The 18248-nt window shown below is 43.8% G+C and overlaps 1 protein-coding gene across 2 annotated transcripts in view; it reads right to left on the reverse strand.

The window, feature by feature from the left end:
• NMT2 (N-myristoyltransferase 2) overlaps positions 1-10223 on the reverse strand; it is a 53656-nt gene extending 43433 nt beyond the window's left edge. Inside the window, exon 1 of one of the 2 annotated variants that reach the window (XM_084618445.1) lies at positions 10064-10222. In XM_084618445.1, coding sequence (XP_084474571.1) covers positions 10064-10173 — 110 coding nt within the window. In that variant the 5' untranslated portion in view covers positions 10174-10222. Of the gene's footprint in view, positions 1-10063 lie in introns of both variants that reach the window. The other variant, XM_084618446.1, reaches the window with a different exon arrangement.
• Between the last annotated feature and the right edge of the window lie 8025 nt (positions 10224-18248).

Raw genomic sequence — 18248 nt, forward strand, 5'->3', positions numbered from 1 at the left:
TGTTCACTGCAGTTGCAACTAGGGAATTTGGGTCTGGATGGGAGTAAAAGCTCTCAACCAAAGATGGCGTACTCCAGAGGATCTTTGCAGCTCTAGGAGCACATCGTTGACAGGGAGAGCTACTCTCCCAGGAGCAGACGGCTGCAGGATATCCACTAATTTATGGGTTTCCTCCTGCAGGAATTCTGCCTGAATGCCCAGGGAAGCAGACAAATGCTGCAAAGGGTCTGCTGCAAAAGGTCTTGATAGGCCTTGAAATCTTCTGGTACTGGAGAAGAAGAAGAGCCAGACTGAATCACCTGGGGACGAAGAGAAGGTGGTTAATGGGCTCTCATTCCAGGACTGGTGGAGCTGGAAGGGGCAGCTCCATACAGGGAAGGCTCACTGGTGCCTGAATCTGCGGTGGGTCCACAGTTCCCACCACCGATCTGGCTGGCGACCTTGTCTTAGAGCAAGCCGAGAAGCATGACCTCCACAATCCAGGAGTGTCCCATGGATTCCATAGAGACCACGGGTAAGGATAGGGCATTGGTGGCCAGTAGTCACCCCTTCCCAACTGTGAGATGAGTGCCAATCCCAGTGCCCATAGTACTCCATAAATGGTCTCCGAAGCGGGTCAGGTGATGAAGAATGGGAGGAGAAAGAACCTGATCCCAATGCCGAGGCACCTCAGGTTTCCAGGCACAAAGGTGGATCTGGTCTTGAGGGAGCAAGTAACTGGTCTGACTCGTCCATCACCCAGAACGAGGCAGGGACCAGGACTGATGATAGAAGCACTACTGCTGGCACCAAATACACCAGTGCCAGAAGTGGTGTCAACCCCAAAGTCAGTGGCAGTACCGAAGCAGATGATGGTGCCCAAGTGGAGAGAGGTGAGAGCCGCCATGGTAACATGCACCGATGCCAAGGAGTTTTCTGGTGCCAAGGAGGTTCCTTATACCGAGTCTGGTACCGGTCCTTCTTCCACAGGCTGTGGAAGGGAACATTGGGGTGCAGTGCCAGCAGACCCAAGAGTTTAGAAGCCTGCCCAGCCAACTGGGTTATAAACAATACAGATTTGGCAAAGTCCTGGGCCAAGGGAGAGGAAGTCTGTAGCTGCCTGGTACACTGCTGATGTGGAACGAGTTGGTGTCAGCATCACCCTTGTCAGTACCAGACCCAATGGACCCCCAGAGCCAGAACCAGAGTAGATGGTGCAGGGTCTCTACCTCCCTACTGGATACTAGGCACATCCTGAGAACTGGCACTAGCCTCATGCCGGTCCACGCTCTTCCTGGGGAAGTTGGAAGAGACCCCACAAGACCTGGAGTGGTCTCAGTTGGTCTTATGCAACCTTTTCCTCGGCACACTCAACAGGGAACAGCTTCTCCATCTCTTTGGAGAGGCACCTGCTCCAGAGTGCAAAGCGGCACCACCCCCAGAACCTGAGGGTGACCTCTGATCCAACAAAGGCCTTGTGCCGAAGCCGGCTACAAAGCCTATTTGAGCAGGTGCTGCTTTAGGTGAAAGTCCCTAGCCACCTGAGTCAGTTTCATGAACAATCTACAGATCACACACCACTCCTTGACCCTCGCCAAGCACAGCAAGCACCGTGTGTGGGGATCGTTGCTAGGGGTCGCTCCCGCACAGGGCATACAATGTATAAATCCCAGTGAGGGCTTGCACTTAACTAAGTGCAACTAACACTAACCTAACACTAATGGTATTACTAACTATATACAACTAGAAGACACTAAAATAGTGAGAAGTTATGAAGTTAAGACCACACAGAGTTCTGACTCCTGCTACAGGTGGAAAGAAGGAACTGAGGAGGGTCAGGACAGTGCCACCGCCTCATACAACCAGGGGAGGGGCTGTGGCCACAAGGTGCAAATGCTGCCCCTCTATGGGTACTCCTTGGCAAAATTCACCATCTCCAGTGCCCGAGCCATACACACACCTACATGTAATACACGGCTGCATCTACTCAAAGAAGAAACAGGAATTTGAGCTGCATAAGTGAGGCACAGAGAGAATTTTTAGTTCTGGAATCATGTTTATAACCTGCACCAGCCTAGACAGTTAAAAGATATACTTGTTTAAAAGAATCACACTTAAAATTACTTAGTATGCCTGGGTGCTAAGTTGTTGGTACGTGTACGCTATAATAAAAGAACAGCCCTAAAGGTCCACATAGAGGTTATAGCTATGAGTCAGTTGAAATGTGTGCAAGCAGACCTAAGTTTTCAAGGACTTCACAAACTATGGCAAAAGCAAAACATTTGAGTGCCTTACAGTTTTAAACAAAATTAAGTCATTTTCTATATTGTTTATATTAATAAACACACTCAACTAAATCTAATGTTTCTGTTGGTTTGATCTTTTCCACTAAACTTTGATTTTCCCCTCAGCATCTTACTGATGACAGAAGAATGATGCTAGTTGATCCCTAAGCTGAACTGCAAAAGTGGCATTACCCCTGAATATAGCTCTGGTACGTGGGACTACAAACACTGTTCTTCTAACATGCACTTCCACTGGGCCCACTTATCCCAATTCACTCTGGGATAAGTGGGTGCAACTCACATACTTTTCAATGGGAGCTACTCTGACTTACACCACGGTGGAATTTTGCTCATTAAGATCGTTAAAAGGTCAATGTTTTATTTGGTTTAGTTAAATTTATTAACTAAACTTTATTTGGTTTAGTTAAATAATGAAATTACTACATTTCAAAAATGTCACTTTGGTAATGATGGGAAAGAATGGTGCTTTGTCAAGTCTAACTAATGTTCTCCCTGTGAAATCATGTTTATACCAGAAAGAAAAGGAGTACTTGTGGCACCTTAGAGACTAACCAATTTATTTGAGCATGAGCTTTCGTGAGCTACAGCTCACTTCCATCGGATGCATACCGTGGAAACTGCAGCAGACATTATATACACACGGAGATCATACTCAATTTGGTTTTTGGCCAGGAGAGGGTTGCTTTTTTTCTTCTTAAACATGTGTGACTCCATATGAAAAGTTAGACAGCTGAGAACAATACTTTTTGGTGGTGTTCAGACCCATCTTTTTAAAACTACTTCTGATTTTGTTTATGATTTCAGCTGAAGGGAAAATAAAGCAGATCAGCAACATTAAAAGTGCTAACACTTTTTGTTTGAATAATCCCTCTCCCTACCATTTCTAAAGTATGCCTCTACTCAAATCCCAGTTTTGGTTCACAACCTTCAATTTTAAAATGTTCACAATGCTTGGTCCAAAAGAAATATTTTTCTCTCTTTGACAGGGTGTCCACTCAACAGGAATGTTCAGAAGCAGAGATGCTCTGTAGAGTCAGCTGCTTAAATCGGCCTTTCATTACTATTACATGTCACAGAATATGAAACATTTTAAAAGACAGATCTGTTTGTCCTTCGCTTCACTTTTCTTTAGGCATGTTTGCGGCAGAAAGATTCAGCAGTGGTCAGCGACTTTTATTGACTATGGAGTCAAATTAGAAACAGTGACTGTGCAGAGCTGAGGGCAAAAGCAATAAAAGACAAGCCCCAACCTTCAATATTTCTAACTCTCTTCAAAACTACTGAACTGAAAGGACTATAGGAGTTTTACAGCTGGGGTTGGCAATGGGGAGAATATTAGACTTTCCTTCACTAGTCCAGCACATAAATCACTTTCAGATTGTAGTAGCTGCATGTGGGCATAAGAAGGAAGAATATCCTATAAGGCAGACGTTCAAAGGGCATGCTACATACACAACATATTTGTACCTGAACAATTGGTCATTTACACACCATGTTTAACTGTCCAGTTTTTGTAGTCTCGTAGGGCTTGATTCTGCACCCATTCAACTGAGACACCAATTAGGAGGAGTTGCAGGGGGTAAATCCCCCCCTCCCAAGGTTTTTGCACTTGCTTAAGGTTCCATAGGCTACAGAGACAGGCAGCCATGGCCCTGACCACTTTTAAACAGGGGTCCTGCTGCCAGAGCACTGCTCCAGGTACATAGTCACAACAGCAGTGAAATTTGACCTGGTTGCCCCTCCATACTGTACCTGCATAGTTAAAGAAGTACAACTGTGTGGACACAGCTATACAGATATAAAGGGGAAGGGGAAATAGCAATTCTGGTATAAGACACCATTAACTACATCCACATAGTGGGTTGTACTGGCATATCAGTTAAAAAAAAATGGTATCCCTAACCAAAATATTTATACTGCTACAAAAACTGTGCAGACCAGGCCTTACTTAAAGTAAAAGCAGAGTCAAGAGACCTGGCTCTGCCTCAAGATAGACTAACTTTGCCACAGAAACAGACTATGTGTGTGACCTTGGGCAAGTTATTTAGGCCTACATTTTTACAAATGTCTACAACAGTTATGCATGTAAATCTGTAATTCCACCCACACATTCCTTTCTACTTGTGGACGCACATCTGCTGTTTTACATGAGTGTGAAAAAGTGCATTCACATTTTTATAAGGGTGGGTCTTAGCCTCTCTGAGCTTCTGTTCCATCCTCTCAGAAACAGATTTACTTTCCCTATATGGCTGTTGAGAAGATTAATTCATTAAAATATGTGCAAATCAGATTCTCAGATGGAAGAGGCTAAAGAAGTGCAAAGTATTATATATTATCCCCAGTGCGGCAGTTGCTGTTTTTCCTTTTGTGTTTGAATGGATCTTAACATCTTTCCCAAAGCACATCATTGAGTGTTATTTTAAACTGTATTGCTGAATACCCAGTATCCCTTGAACAAAACCAGCTTTTTCAAACACCAACATCTCTATTAAAACTTGCCACTACCCATAAATTTAAGTAAAAAAATTCTGAACTTCAGAAACAAGCCCATCTTTCAGGTGTTTAAGGTCATTTTGGCTGCCAAGCTCTTTACCTGCACAGCTCTTCCGAACAGTGGTTTTTGGCTCTGCATCTGTCAATAACAGTGTACAAAAGCATTTTTTCGAGGGACCACAAAGATTTTTTTTAAATGGTTTCTGCGATATAAGACCAAATTCAGATCTGATGTAAATGGGTTTGATTTCATGGAACTCAGGAGTTATAATATTTACACCAGGGCTATATTTGGCTCAGAGTTTCTATATTTTTAAAAAATCAATATTAAGATTCTGGACGTTTCCCCTCTCCTATTAGATCATAACTATATCAAGAGAGAAAATATTTTGAACCAGAAAGCCTTGATAACGTCCTTTGAAGTTCACTGTTAACACAACAGTAGCTAGGTGAACATTTTGGGGCTAATTTTTGGAAACACACTGCTTTCTTCAAGAATTATAGTTTAGTAATAAACCAAAAGTGCCATACTTACAGCATGCCAACATTCAGAATGTTTAACTAATGTGTTTCTTCTGTCCCTTTGCTCTACAAATCTCTTTTTAAGAATGCACTTCAGGACTCAGACTTTGTATGCCAAGTTCTGGACTAAAACAGTTACACATTTCTTTAAAAACAAATTTGAAAAAATTCTTAGACAAAAACATGTTTATAAAGCTGCCATTCAACAATGCTATATCTTAGTGTTCTATTACAGTGTTTTTAAAAAAAACTCATACAAGCATTTCATATTGATGTTTACAATCTTTCTGAAGCTGTCTATTGAAAATTCTGTGCCCTTTCTATCACAGAATTCCTATGCAAAGAGCCATTGAGAATTGACTGAAAGACCCTACAGAGAAAGGGAAATGCGGTGTCAAGTAAACTGTATTTAAAAACACTGAGTTAATTTATTTAATCCTATTTTAAAGTACATTTACTAATGGAGCTGTTTTGGAAACAGTCTTTTCCTATGAAGTGGAACAGAGTGTAGCAGACAGCAAACTTAACAGGAACAAATTTCAGAGATGAGGGAGAAAAAGGAGACTAGCACATGAGAATCACAAAATATACATGATCTTGCATCCTGAAAATGGGACCAGATGTGTAGGGCACAGACACTTGCATCCTAGAGAGTTCTGTATTATTTTCTATTGAATACTTATCCTGTGGTCTGCTGTCCACAGCATATTAAACACACACGCATGCACACACACAATCCACCATCACTATGTCACAGCACTATTTATGGTCAACAGTGTATGACCCAATTTTAAATGTCAAGCTACAGTTTGAAGAAGTGATTTAATTTCCATAGTATTCACACCAAAGACTGACACACGATAAACAATACCTCTCCCTATAAGAAAAGTAAAGCCTGAGACAGAATAAAATTAAATATTCAGTACCACTAATGCAGACTATTCCAACCTCAGCAAGACACTTGCCATGACCATATTTTAAAGCACCAAGTTAGCCTGTAAATACTCCATGGCATATCTGTGCAATAGGAACTAATCTGAAATCTCAAAGAAAATTTTAAAGTAACATCAAAAGCAAACACATCACAATGGGAGCAGAGGAGGGAATTTGTACGGGGATGTTGAATTTTTCAGTTCTGGAGCAGAATGCTAAAATGCTGTTATGTTTTGCTGTAATCTACTTAATAATATTCCAGGATTGTCATTCTGAATCCTATACATTCTGTAGAGTCAGTGTGATGCAATGGAAAGAGCTACAAGCATGGCTATTAGCTCTTTTTGTTCAGAATATCACCAGGTTCAATTAGTGGGATTCATGATATGTTACTGTCCAATTTTTAAGTTCTCTGCCATTTTGACTTTACAAATTACATCCATGTGACAGTAAGACATGTATCTATGCCATGCCGGGAATCCTAGACCTTTGTGATATCAGAGGTAACTCAACCAACTATCACCCTTACTCTACAGCTAATTTGCATGCAAGAGTGTCATTGGTTGTCTGAGTGACATTGCCCAGATGGCCCAACTGCCACAATTCTTCAAAACCACCCACACAACAGTACAACCAGCACATACAAAAACCCCAAATGAATGTAGTGCCTCACGTGTCATTCACCACTCACATAAATCTCCCAGCACAACACAATCCGTACACAAATCAACACAACAACCCAGAACATTGCTCTGAAGCACAGAATGTCTGTTGAATCAGTGAGGCAAAGGAAACAGCTACAAGCATGGTTGACAGCTCCGTTTAGAATATCACCAGGTTTAATTATCACTGGAAATCACTGTTTGTTACTCTCCAATTTTTAAGTTCTGAGCCATTTTCAGATTGTTTTACATACATGACTTTACAAATTACATCTATGCAACAGCATGGGTTTTCAGTTACTAGTTTCTGACATGGCTTTTCAATAATAACTGTTGGAATTTTTGATTGAGTACCTCAACTGACAAAAAGTGCCAATGTTACACAAAACTTCCAATTAATAGCAGATACTGTGCCAAAAAAAGATGATAAAACACAGCAGTAACTCAGAATTTCATACCTGACTTTGTATATTACAAGTCCTATGAAACTAACAACACCCATCACTTGTTTGTCTGGAGTGATCTGGATTTACTGGAGTGATCTAGCCACTCATTTTGTTAAACTTTATAGTATCTGAAAGTATCCTATTTTTCATTTATTGCTCACCCATAAAAACTGGCTTCTGTGGAGAACTCATCATAATACTTAACAGATTGCAAAAAGAATTGTGTATAGCCCATGACCATATTACTTCTCATTTAAAGACTGCAGTTACCTTGCTTTGCAAGTATTGCTGCAAGTTATGTATCACCATGTAGGGATGCGTAATTGTACCCTTGCTCCTTCTTAAACACTGCTTCTTGCACTCACTATGCCTATGAAGAAGCCTAGTTCAATGGCTTGGAAGGCTGGACTTCTATTATAAGGCAGAAATAGATCAATCAAGGAAAAGTAATAAAAACAGAAGAAAAGAAGAGAAATTGGACTTCAAACAGTTAAGTTACCAAGCATAAATTCTAGACAACCATTAGCAGGCTATTGAATTGGCTTGGAATGTCAGTGTGACCCATTGGTGACAATAATGTAAAATCATACTGTATTTTCAGTGGTACTAATTTAATGTATTTAGAAATTAAGAAATGCTGGAATTTTCTTTCAAACAAACAAAATTAAAGCTCCAAGTTAGCACAGCACAATTTCTTCCTTTTTTAAATATTCCAAATTTATATTACTATAATTATTTTCGACACAGCTATTTTAGTATGCAAGGCATGAATATGCTGAGGAAGTTGCAGTACAAGAAAAACTGGAGTCGGTCTTTGTAAATCTTAAATTAAAGACTTTTTACATCACACTTAAGGTACAGAGCAGTTTGTTGCCAAGCAAGTCCTGGGGGACAGCAGACAATAAACAGCATACATTCTCAAACATAATCACCTATGGAAGTGAATAAGTCTCCCTAATGAATAAGAAATTAATGACTAAGAAGATATTTATATAGTTGTTTATAAGCTAACCTATTTCTATTTTAGGTCACCATGGCCACTCCTAGTTGCCACCCTATTTTCCCTTTGCTAACATATTTCTAACCCTAAAGATAAGAATATAAATTTGAATGTAATTAACTCTTAAAACATTGTTTCCCCCCAGTGCCTCAATCCAGCAGCGAGATCCACAAGTGGTCCTTTATGTCCACACTGAGACCCACTGAAATCAATGGGACTCTGAGCATGCGTAAGGGGGTCACACATTTGGATCCCTTTGCAAGATCAAGTCTGTATATAAGTAGACAGACTGTCCTGTTTCGTTTCTCATCCAGAAACAGGAGACAAAGTTTAATCTACAGTAAAATGAGTTTTTAGAAAGTGATTAAGAATAATAAGGAGAAGGGACTACTACTAAAATATACTTGTTGTATTAATGACTTGAGACACTCATGCCCTACTCCAATTACAAGTAGATTTATACACGTTTCTTTTTGGACAGTAGGTGGTGTTGAGAGGAGGAATATTTTCATTTAATGAATGACAAGATTGAGGTGGATAATTCAAGAGTCCTTAAAATATCTTCCTATTTTCTCCATAGAGTCTATCCTGATCATTCAGGAGATCTGTATATTTGCCATTCGTTTGAAAGCTATAAACAAAAAGACTTAAGGGAAAATAGAGGGGCATCTTTTAACTTCACAGAAATACAGTGAATTAGAAGAGCTTTGGAGAGGTCCTAAGTAGAAAAATCATGGTAAATAAAAACACAATAGATGCTATCCTATTCCTTCCTAAACAGGAAGGCAATAAAATGCCACCTTTTACCGCTCTGTTTCTCTCACAGGGCTCTTGTATATATGGGGAAATGTCTGTGGTATCAGGTTGATTTTTAATGGGGGGTCGCGTGTAAGTACGGATTTGCCAGTATGTGACCTCCTTCCCCCGAGAGTTATCCTAGGGACAATGCTTCTTCACAGACACGCTGCTGGCTACACCCTCTACTCAAGGCCTCCTCTCGCTGGAAACAAGGGCATCTCACCGCGCTGGGTGAGTCGGGGCTTACATACACACAAAAACTGCAGCTCACCTAACTCAGGAGACGCTGCCGCCAGCTGCAAACAGGGCGATTGATCTCCAAGCACAAGCCCTTCGTGCCTCCACTGAGGGCTGGGACAGGAACAGAGCCAACCTCCCGCCAAGGGGCTCAGCCGGCCGGACGCGATGCCCACAGAAGACCGGCCCGGCCCCAGAGGAAGCTGGGGGTAGGGGCGCTCCCACAGCCAGGCTCACACGCTGGCGCGGTAGCAAGCATCGCCGAGCAGGGCAGCAGAGGGGGGCTAGGCTCCGATTCCTGTCACCTCCCTGGAGGCCCCGCAGCGCGCAACCTGCCCGCTGACAGCTCCCCGCCCCACGCCGCCGCCCCCTGCAGGAAGGCCCCGCTTCAGGCTCCCAGGAGGCGCGGGGCGAACGGCTGCCTCCCGCCTCCCAGCGCCCTGCACAACAGCTACGGCGATCCCGCGCTGCTCCAGCCCAGCCAGCCGCAGGGCCCCTCTCCGCACCTGGGCCACCGCTCAGCCTGGCCCCGCGCTGCCTTCCCCGCCCCGCCGGAGCGGCCCCGGGCCCCGCTGCAGCAAGGGGCCGGGCCGGAGGGAGCCCAGCGCTTTTCCTTGCCCCCGCGCCCGGGGCCGTGCTACAGCCGGGGCCGGACGCGCCGGCTCAGCCGCGAGCGCTGCCGCCTACCCCTTGGCGTGCTCGGCCTCCTCCTCATTGTCGCCGTCGATGCCGCAGGTGTCCTGGTCATCCAGCTCCAGGCTCTGCTGGCTGGCCGCAGACTCGCTGTCCTCCGCCATCACGGGGGAAGGAGGGCGGGGAGGAGGGACTGGAAGCCTATGAAAGGAACCGGGGCGCACAGGCAGAGGCGGCCCGGAGGAGCTCCCTCTAGCTGCTGTCCTCCCCCTGCTCGGGGAGCGGGAGCCCCCAGCCCGGCTGCCACCCCCGCTTCCCTGGCCGGCAGGTAACGGCCGCACGAGCCCTGCTGACTCATGGAGCCCTCACCGCTGGTGCCACTTCCTAAATAGCTGATTCAGCCCCACAGCAGCCCTCAGAGGGGGGCCTGAGCTGGACGCAGGCCCCTGCCAGTTGGGGGCGGATGGCAGCCAAACCTCAGGCTGGAGCTGGAATTCAGACTGACCTGAGCTGGCCGCACCGAACACCTCCAAACTGCTGGGAGAGCTGGGAATCGGGATCTTGAGGTTGGCCACTTGGCCTGGCTCTACCTGCCCCCCTTGCATCGAAGGGGCTGCATACTGCACCTGGCTGCTCTGACTGTTTGAAATGTACCAGCCTGAGGGTCAGTGGTAGCTGGGCCTCAGTCCTGCAGCAAACTCAGGCAGGGGAGCAGTGTTCTGCCCCTATGGAGCTCATTGCATGTGTGACATTTTGGGGTTCACTCAGGCCAGTAAAGGGTTCAGTCAGCATCTTGTAACTTGTGCAGCTTGGGCCCAGCGATCTGACCCTAACTGCCTGCTGGGAGCCCACAGCCTCACCCTGGCTTTGCCCAGCCTGGTTACTCCTTGCAGGCTGACCTTAGTACCTTTCCAGCCCTGAATTTGCCTCCAAATCTTCCTACTGCAGGGACCAGTCCCTCTCCCTGGCACTCACAGAGAAAGTGTTATGTTAGGTGCCTCTACAGAGACAGTAAAGCACTCCAACCTATTAGCTTTCTAGAAACCCACATTCCCTTGTCTAGGACACCTTATCATCACCTTTATCTAGGCTAGACTGTTTGGTTGTAAATGTGTTTAGAAACATCATACAGAGGAAGTTCATAACTTCACATATAAAGTTAACATGTATTTGGCAATGATATTAATAACCAGCGTGTTATTAGCTTTCATATGATACTTAACACAGTGTTGGATGTAGTGAGTTGGTTGGGTCTGATCAGAGACAGTATGGCCTATGCCAGTGGGCATTAAGGACTCTTAGGGTCACAGAAGGATTGGAGTCTTGCTGCCTACAGCCATCCAAGAAGTGCCCCAATGCCTGAATGATATACTGTCTGATATGGCTTAGTGCTATCATAGTGGCTCATGAATTTTATAGTTCTGTTTTAATAAAATCAACCCAAATACCCCTATACTAAGCCCAAAGTCTTTAGTTAAGACTTTTCAGTCCTCAGGAGACTAAGGGTATGTCTACACTAGAGGCTATGATACTGTAGCACCTTACTGTAGATGCTTCCTACGTTGACAGAAGTGTTTTTTCCATTGATGTAAGTAATCTACCTCCCCAAGCTACAACAGCTAAGTCAATAGACAGATTCTTCTGTCAGTCTAGCTGCATTCCACACCTGGGGTTAGATTGGTTTAGCTACAGCTCTTGGGTGTGAATTTTACACATTCCTGAGCAACATAACTAGATTGATTTAAATTTAAATGTAGACCAGGGCTAAACTGTTGTGTGTCACTGAAAAAGAACAGGGGAGACCAAGGTGCCCCTAAGAACATAAGAACAGCCATATTGGGTCAGACCAATGGTCCATCTAGCCCAATATCCTGTCTTTGACAATGGCAGTGCCAGATGCTCCAGAGGGAATAAACAGAACAGGGCAATTTTGAGTGTTCACCCCTTCTTGCAGTCAGAAGTTTAGGGACACCTGGAGCATGGGGTTGCATCCCTAACCATCTTGGCTAATAGCCTTTGAAGGACCTATCTTCCATGAATTTATCGAATTCTTTTTCTAACCTACTTATACTTTTGGCCTTCACAACATTCCCTGGCAACGAATACCACAGATTGTGCATTGTGTGAAAACGTACTTCCTTTTGTTTGTTTTAAACCTGCTGCCTATTAATTTAGCGGGTGTTCCCTAGTTCTTGTGTTTGGTGAAGACATAAATAACACTTTCCTATTCACTTTCTTCATACTATTCATGATTTGAAACACCTCTATAATATCCCCCCTTAATCAGGGCCATCCCTACCCATATGCAAAGTACGCAGCTGCGTAGGGCATTACGAATGGGCCGCCAAATTTCCTGGTGCCCTACGCAGCTGCGTGCTGCTCCAGCCCCTGCTTTGCCTCTTCCCCATGGCCTCCGCCCCATCCCCACCTCTTCCCACCTTTGCTCCGCCCCAGCCTTGCCCCTACTCCCCTAAAGACTGCAGCAGGGGATGGGCCTGCACTCACCAACAGCGGTAAGTAGAGTGACCTGGCCCCAGCCCGTTCTGTGCCACCAGTGAGTGCTGGGCGGGTGGTTCCCCCCTGACCCAAAGCCTGGGAACCAGGGGAGCAGAGCGGAGCGGGCTGGGTCGGGGCACTCCACTTCCTGCCGCCTCGTGAGTGCGGGGTCGGACCTGCCCTGCACTCACCGGGTGGCAGGAAGTGGAGCGACCTGGCCCCAACCCGCTCCGCTCGCTCATGCTGGGGGGCAGTTTCCCCACTGCCCCCCAAGCCTGCTCCTGCCCTCTCGCAGAGGCCTGGGGCCCCACACAACCCTGCCCCCCCCCCCATGGGAGGGCTGCGTAGGACACCAAAATGGCTAGGGACAGCCCTGCCCTTAATCTTTTCTTTTATTAGCTGAACAGTCCCAGTCTTTCATCTCTCCTCATATGGAAGCTGTTCCATACCCTTAATCATTTCTGTTGCCCTTTTCTGAACCTTTTCCAATTCTAATATATTTTTTTTGAGATGAGATGATGAACTGCATGTGGCATTCAAGGCCCTGCAATGGCAGAGAATTCATTAGGACAGCAGTTTTCAATTTGGGGTCCACAGACTCTGTCTAAGGGGTCATAAGAACATAAGAATGGCCATACTGGGTCAGACCAATGGTCCATCTAGCCCAGTATCCTGTCTTCTGATAGTGGCCAATGCCAGGTCCTTCAGAGGGAATGAACAGAACAGGTAACAGAATGGGTGTCCCCAAAAGATTGTTGTTACAATAGAACAGTGGTTTTTCAGCCCACAGGGCTCTGCAGATTATATCTAAGATTTCCAAAGGGGTCCACACCTCCATTCAAAAAATTTTAAGGGTCCATAAATGAAAAAAAGGTTGAAAACCACTGTAATAGGGAAATGGCAGGGAATTGATATGTCCAGATGATCCTAGCAGGCGAACCATGCCCCATGCTACAGAGGAAGGAAACTCCCCTGCCCCCAAGGTCCCTGCCAATCTGACTTGAGGAAAAGTTTCTTTATGACCCCAAATATGGTGATCAGTATGATCCTGAATATGTGAGCAAGACACACCAGTCAGGCATCTCTACCTCCTCAGACCACTGGTTCACCCCATCCAGTGTCCCTGTCTTCAGCTACAGCCAACCTCTGAAGCTTAAGAGGAAGATGAAGGGAGGGGGAAAGACTATAACTGGCCAATTGTGCATCAAGGAAAATATTCCTTCCTGACCCTGTAGGTGACCAGAAAAGTCTGAGATTTGATTATAGTTATCATTACCTAATGCAGAACTACAAGTGTTATGAGCATGTTGAGTGAAATGCAGGAAATCCTCCCCATGACCCATGCAGGAACATAAGCTATTTGGGGATATTTACTTTTCAGCTTTTCAGTAGGAAAAGGAGTTCTTAGAAAAAATAGCATGAAAAAGGCTTTAAACACCATTGCCCTACCCTATATGGAATATGTTTGATGTTTATTATATTTTAGGGTCTTTGACCCACTTAAGCCCTTTGTCCCTCCTTTTTTTCTTCCAAAGTCCAGCTGTGCCTTCACAAGAGCTTCACCACTTACTGCTCTCCAACTCGGCGTTGCTAATTTTTGCAATAGTTGATGTATTTCAGAAATCCCCAGCTCCTGAATTCATGTGATTAAATCAGAATCTCAGATTTTTTTTTAAAGTAAGTTTCTAGTCCTAGTGGTTGTAGAGAAAAGCTTGAAAATGAGAAGCTAGTGCATTCTAAAGTTCAGAAACCAGAAAGCACATAAAAAAACCCTCAACCTTTATTGATTTTTTAAAAACCTCTTGATTTTTAATCCACATCATAATTTTGGGGAGGCTGACTTGTGATATTTGAATACTCAGGTTTGGCAATGTTGCCAGTTGCCTTATAGAATCATAGAAATGGAGGACTGGAAGGGACCTCGATAGGTTATCTAGTCCAATCCCCTGCACTCAGGCAGGATTAAGTATTATCTAGACCACCCCTGACAGATGTGTATCTAACCTGTTCTTAAAAACCTCCAGTGACAAAGATTCTACAACTCCCCTCAGTAATTTGTTTCAGTGCTTAACTAGACTTATAGTTAGGAAGTTTTCCTAATGTCTAACCTAAATCTCCTTTGTTGCAACATTATTTGTCTTGTCCTCAGTGAATGTGGAGAATAATTTATCACGCTCCTCTTTATAACAGATTGTCCTCTGATTGCTCCTCTCTGTTTCTCCCAGATAGAAAATGAGTGTGTGGGTGTGTGGTGGAGGTGCAATGGTTCAAATGGGGCTTCATCTCCAGTCTGCCCCTAAAAGGCCTCTGGCAGATCCTCTCTTCCTCCTGCAGAGGGAGCCATTTTCCATAGGTACTCTGGGCACGGGGCTTTTCTCAGCCTCCACCAGGAGTATCATTCTTGATGGTTATTGTCACAAGCATTATAATAGTATTTTGCAATTTTATAGCACCTTGCATCTCAGGTTCTCAAAACACTTTACAAACACTGCTGAAGTAAGCCTCAAAATACTTAGCTGAGGTAGTAATATTATTATGAAGAAGTGGTAAGGATAGAAGCAGCTTTCATTATAGCAGCCCTGTTTTAGGACCCCCTTACTGCCAATCTTGTCTTAGAAAATTGGTGTGCTGGAAAATTGCCAAACTTGCTCTAAAACTGAAGGTGAACGTTCCAGCAAAGTCTGAGGCAAACTTATCAAACCAAACCAATTTGGAGTTACATGTTCTTAATGAATTACTCTGATTCTAAATTTTGACTTTTGTCTAAGATTTCTGCATCTTCTGACTCCCATTCCCTCACTTTAATGATGAGAAAACAATTGATTTAAAAGACCTCTGAAGGGAGGAGCTCAGAAAAAGAACCTCTGCGACTTCTTTCACTGTCCTATGAATGTGTGCACCATGTCCTTGCTTTGCTGGTAAATCTTAATTTTACCATAATGTGTGACTGTAGCTCATTCCAGGTTGCTAGGAGGGCAATTAAAGAAGAAAGGGAGGCAGCAAAGAAGGTGTGGGAGCTTTTGCTTTTTTTGGCATTGACATTTTCCATCTCCCTTGAGGATAATGAAAAAATTTATGTTCTAAAAACATTTTTTAATGGAAAAATGACGTGTGGCTTTAGTACACTTATGATCAAATAGAGTATTACGAACAGTAAACTCTGGTAAAATCACCTGTGAGGGACTACATCCTATGCTTGCAGGAAGCTGCACTTAATAGTCTAGGTCTTCTCCATCTCTTCATCTTGTAACTCCTCCAGAACAACTGGAAAAAGTCATAATAAATCACCAGTACTAGAAAGTATTCATCCAAGGCTTCTAAAGAGGAAGTGGGAAATAGCAGCGATATTGACAAGGAATATATCTTTAGAAAAATCAACTATTCCTGAATATGGGGAAGTTGTTCATGTGGTGCTTATCTTCTAAAAAGGAATTGAGAGCGATCCAGAGAATTATCGACAGAGGATTTAATACTTCCAGCAAAACCGATGAAGTGTGTAATTAACACTTGGACAAGTATAACCTGACAGAGTCAAAGCATCACTGCTGCTGTAAGGGGAAAATATGCCTCACTAACCTGCTAGCATTCTTTGGAAAAGTCAGACTATACAGAGGTGATCCTCTTAACGTTATTTATTTGTATTTTTTTAAAAGATCCTGTATGAGAGAGAAGGGAAAATAAGTACAGGATAAAAGGACAAAACCCTGTTGTGAATTAAAAACTAGTTAAACAACAGGAGGCAGGTTCTAGTGAACAGCTTCACCTCAGAGTGGAAAGAAGTTCACCCCATGGTTAGTAATAGACCAGTTTTATTCATTATGTTTACTAATGCTGAGTGGGAGGAAGTGAAAAACTGTAGGTGAGTCATTTGGTAAAAATACCCCTGGTTCTAACCATCTTCTGTTAGGTCTGATTTTTCTACGCTTCCACATGATTTTCTCCACTTCACATAGAAAACGGGAGTGCAGGTAAATACTACAGCCATGTAGATCCTTAGCTAGGACACTGTGGATTTTGCCAACAGGCGGCCCAGATACTGACCCCACATGTGACTCCAGCAGCATACAGGGTCCATAAAGAAGCTGGGATGAATCCCTGTGCTGTCATCCCTTGCAGTACTGAGCTTAAGGCCATGTTGGAGAGGGGGACCGGAGGGAGTGCAGCTGCAGTGCTTTGTGCTCCTGCTATTCTAGGCAGCAGAGCAGCTGCATGGAGGCTGTCCTGGGGTGCTCTGACTTGTCTCCTGAGAGGCACAGCATAAACTCAGGTCCAGCTGTAAGGCTGAACTAAGGAAATTCTGTAGCTACGAACGGACTGTTGTGTTTGATGAATCCATGACATTTGAATATACCATAGGCAGGTCTTTTCTAATAATTTACAATTGGGGAGGAATCAGACACTCCAGCTGGGTTTAATCAGGGTTTTGCAGAGCAGGAGGCTATAAGAAACAGCATGATGGCAGATGAAATTTACCTTAGAGAAACATGAAGTTGGGCAGACTAGTCAATGGTACGTTTCTCATCCACAGTGATGGTTTCTGATGATGCAGGATCCTATCTTGTGTAAACTGGCTCCATTTACTTCAGTGGTGCTGCATCAGTTTAAATTAGTTGCAGCTTGGCCTTCATGCTTTGTAGCTGGCACAATTACAGATGCTTCCCACCCGGAGTGCAGCAGTATGATTAAAAAAGTACACAAAAGGGAACCTGCACTCCAGGATAGTGATGGTGATTATGAAATGCTTAGGGAGATTAGAGAGGCTATAAAAATAGAAATTAATAATAAAGGATTTCAACTATCTTCATATTGACTGGGTACATGTCACCTCAGGATGGGATGCAGAGATAACATTTCTAGACACCATTAATGACTGCTTCTTGGAGCAGCTAGTCCTGGAACCCACAAGGGGAGAGGCAATTCTTGATTTAGTGCTAAGTACCACACTAGATGTAGTCCAAGAGGTGAATGTAGCTGAACTGCTCGGTAATAGCAACTATAATATAATTAAATTTAACATAATGGAGGGGGGGGAAAGAGGGGAAATACCAAAGCAGCTCACCCCAGGAATAGCATTTAACTTCAAAAAAAGGAACTACACAAAAATGAGGAAGTTAGTTAAATAGAAATTTAAAGGTACAGTCACAAGAATGAAATACTTGCAAGCTGCATGGATACTTTTAGAAACACCATAATAGAGGCTCAAATTAAATGTATTCCCAAATAAATAAAAATAAAAGAGGACCAAAAAAATTCTACTGTGGCTAAACAATAGAGTAGTGAGGCGATTAGAGGCAAAAAGGCATCCTTTAAAAATTGGAAGTCAAATCCTGAGGAAAATAGAAAGAAACAAACTCTGTAAGCCAAGTGAAGTGCTAAAGGAGTACTCAAGGAAGACAAGGCCGGTGCAGAGAGACTAAATTATTTTTTTCTGATTGTATTCACTGGATGTGAGGGAGAGTCTCACACCTGAGTCATTCTTTTTAGGTGACAAATTTGAGGAACTGTCTCAGATTGATATGTCTCAGACTTTAAGGTCAGAAGGAACCATTGTGATCATCTAGTCTGACTCGTGCATTGCAGGCCACAGAACCTCACCCTGTAATAGACCCCTAACCATTACTGAATTCCTCAAATCATGGGTTAAAGACTTCACATTACAGAGAATCTATCATTTACACTACTTTATACATGCAAATAACCCCTTCCCCATGTTGCAGGGGAAGGAAAAAAAAATCGCACAGGG

Source organism: Lepidochelys olivacea (assembly GCF_965140295.1).
Source record: "Lepidochelys olivacea isolate rLepOli2 genome assembly, chromosome: 2".
NCBI lineage: Eukaryota > Metazoa > Chordata > Testudines > Cheloniidae > Lepidochelys > Lepidochelys olivacea.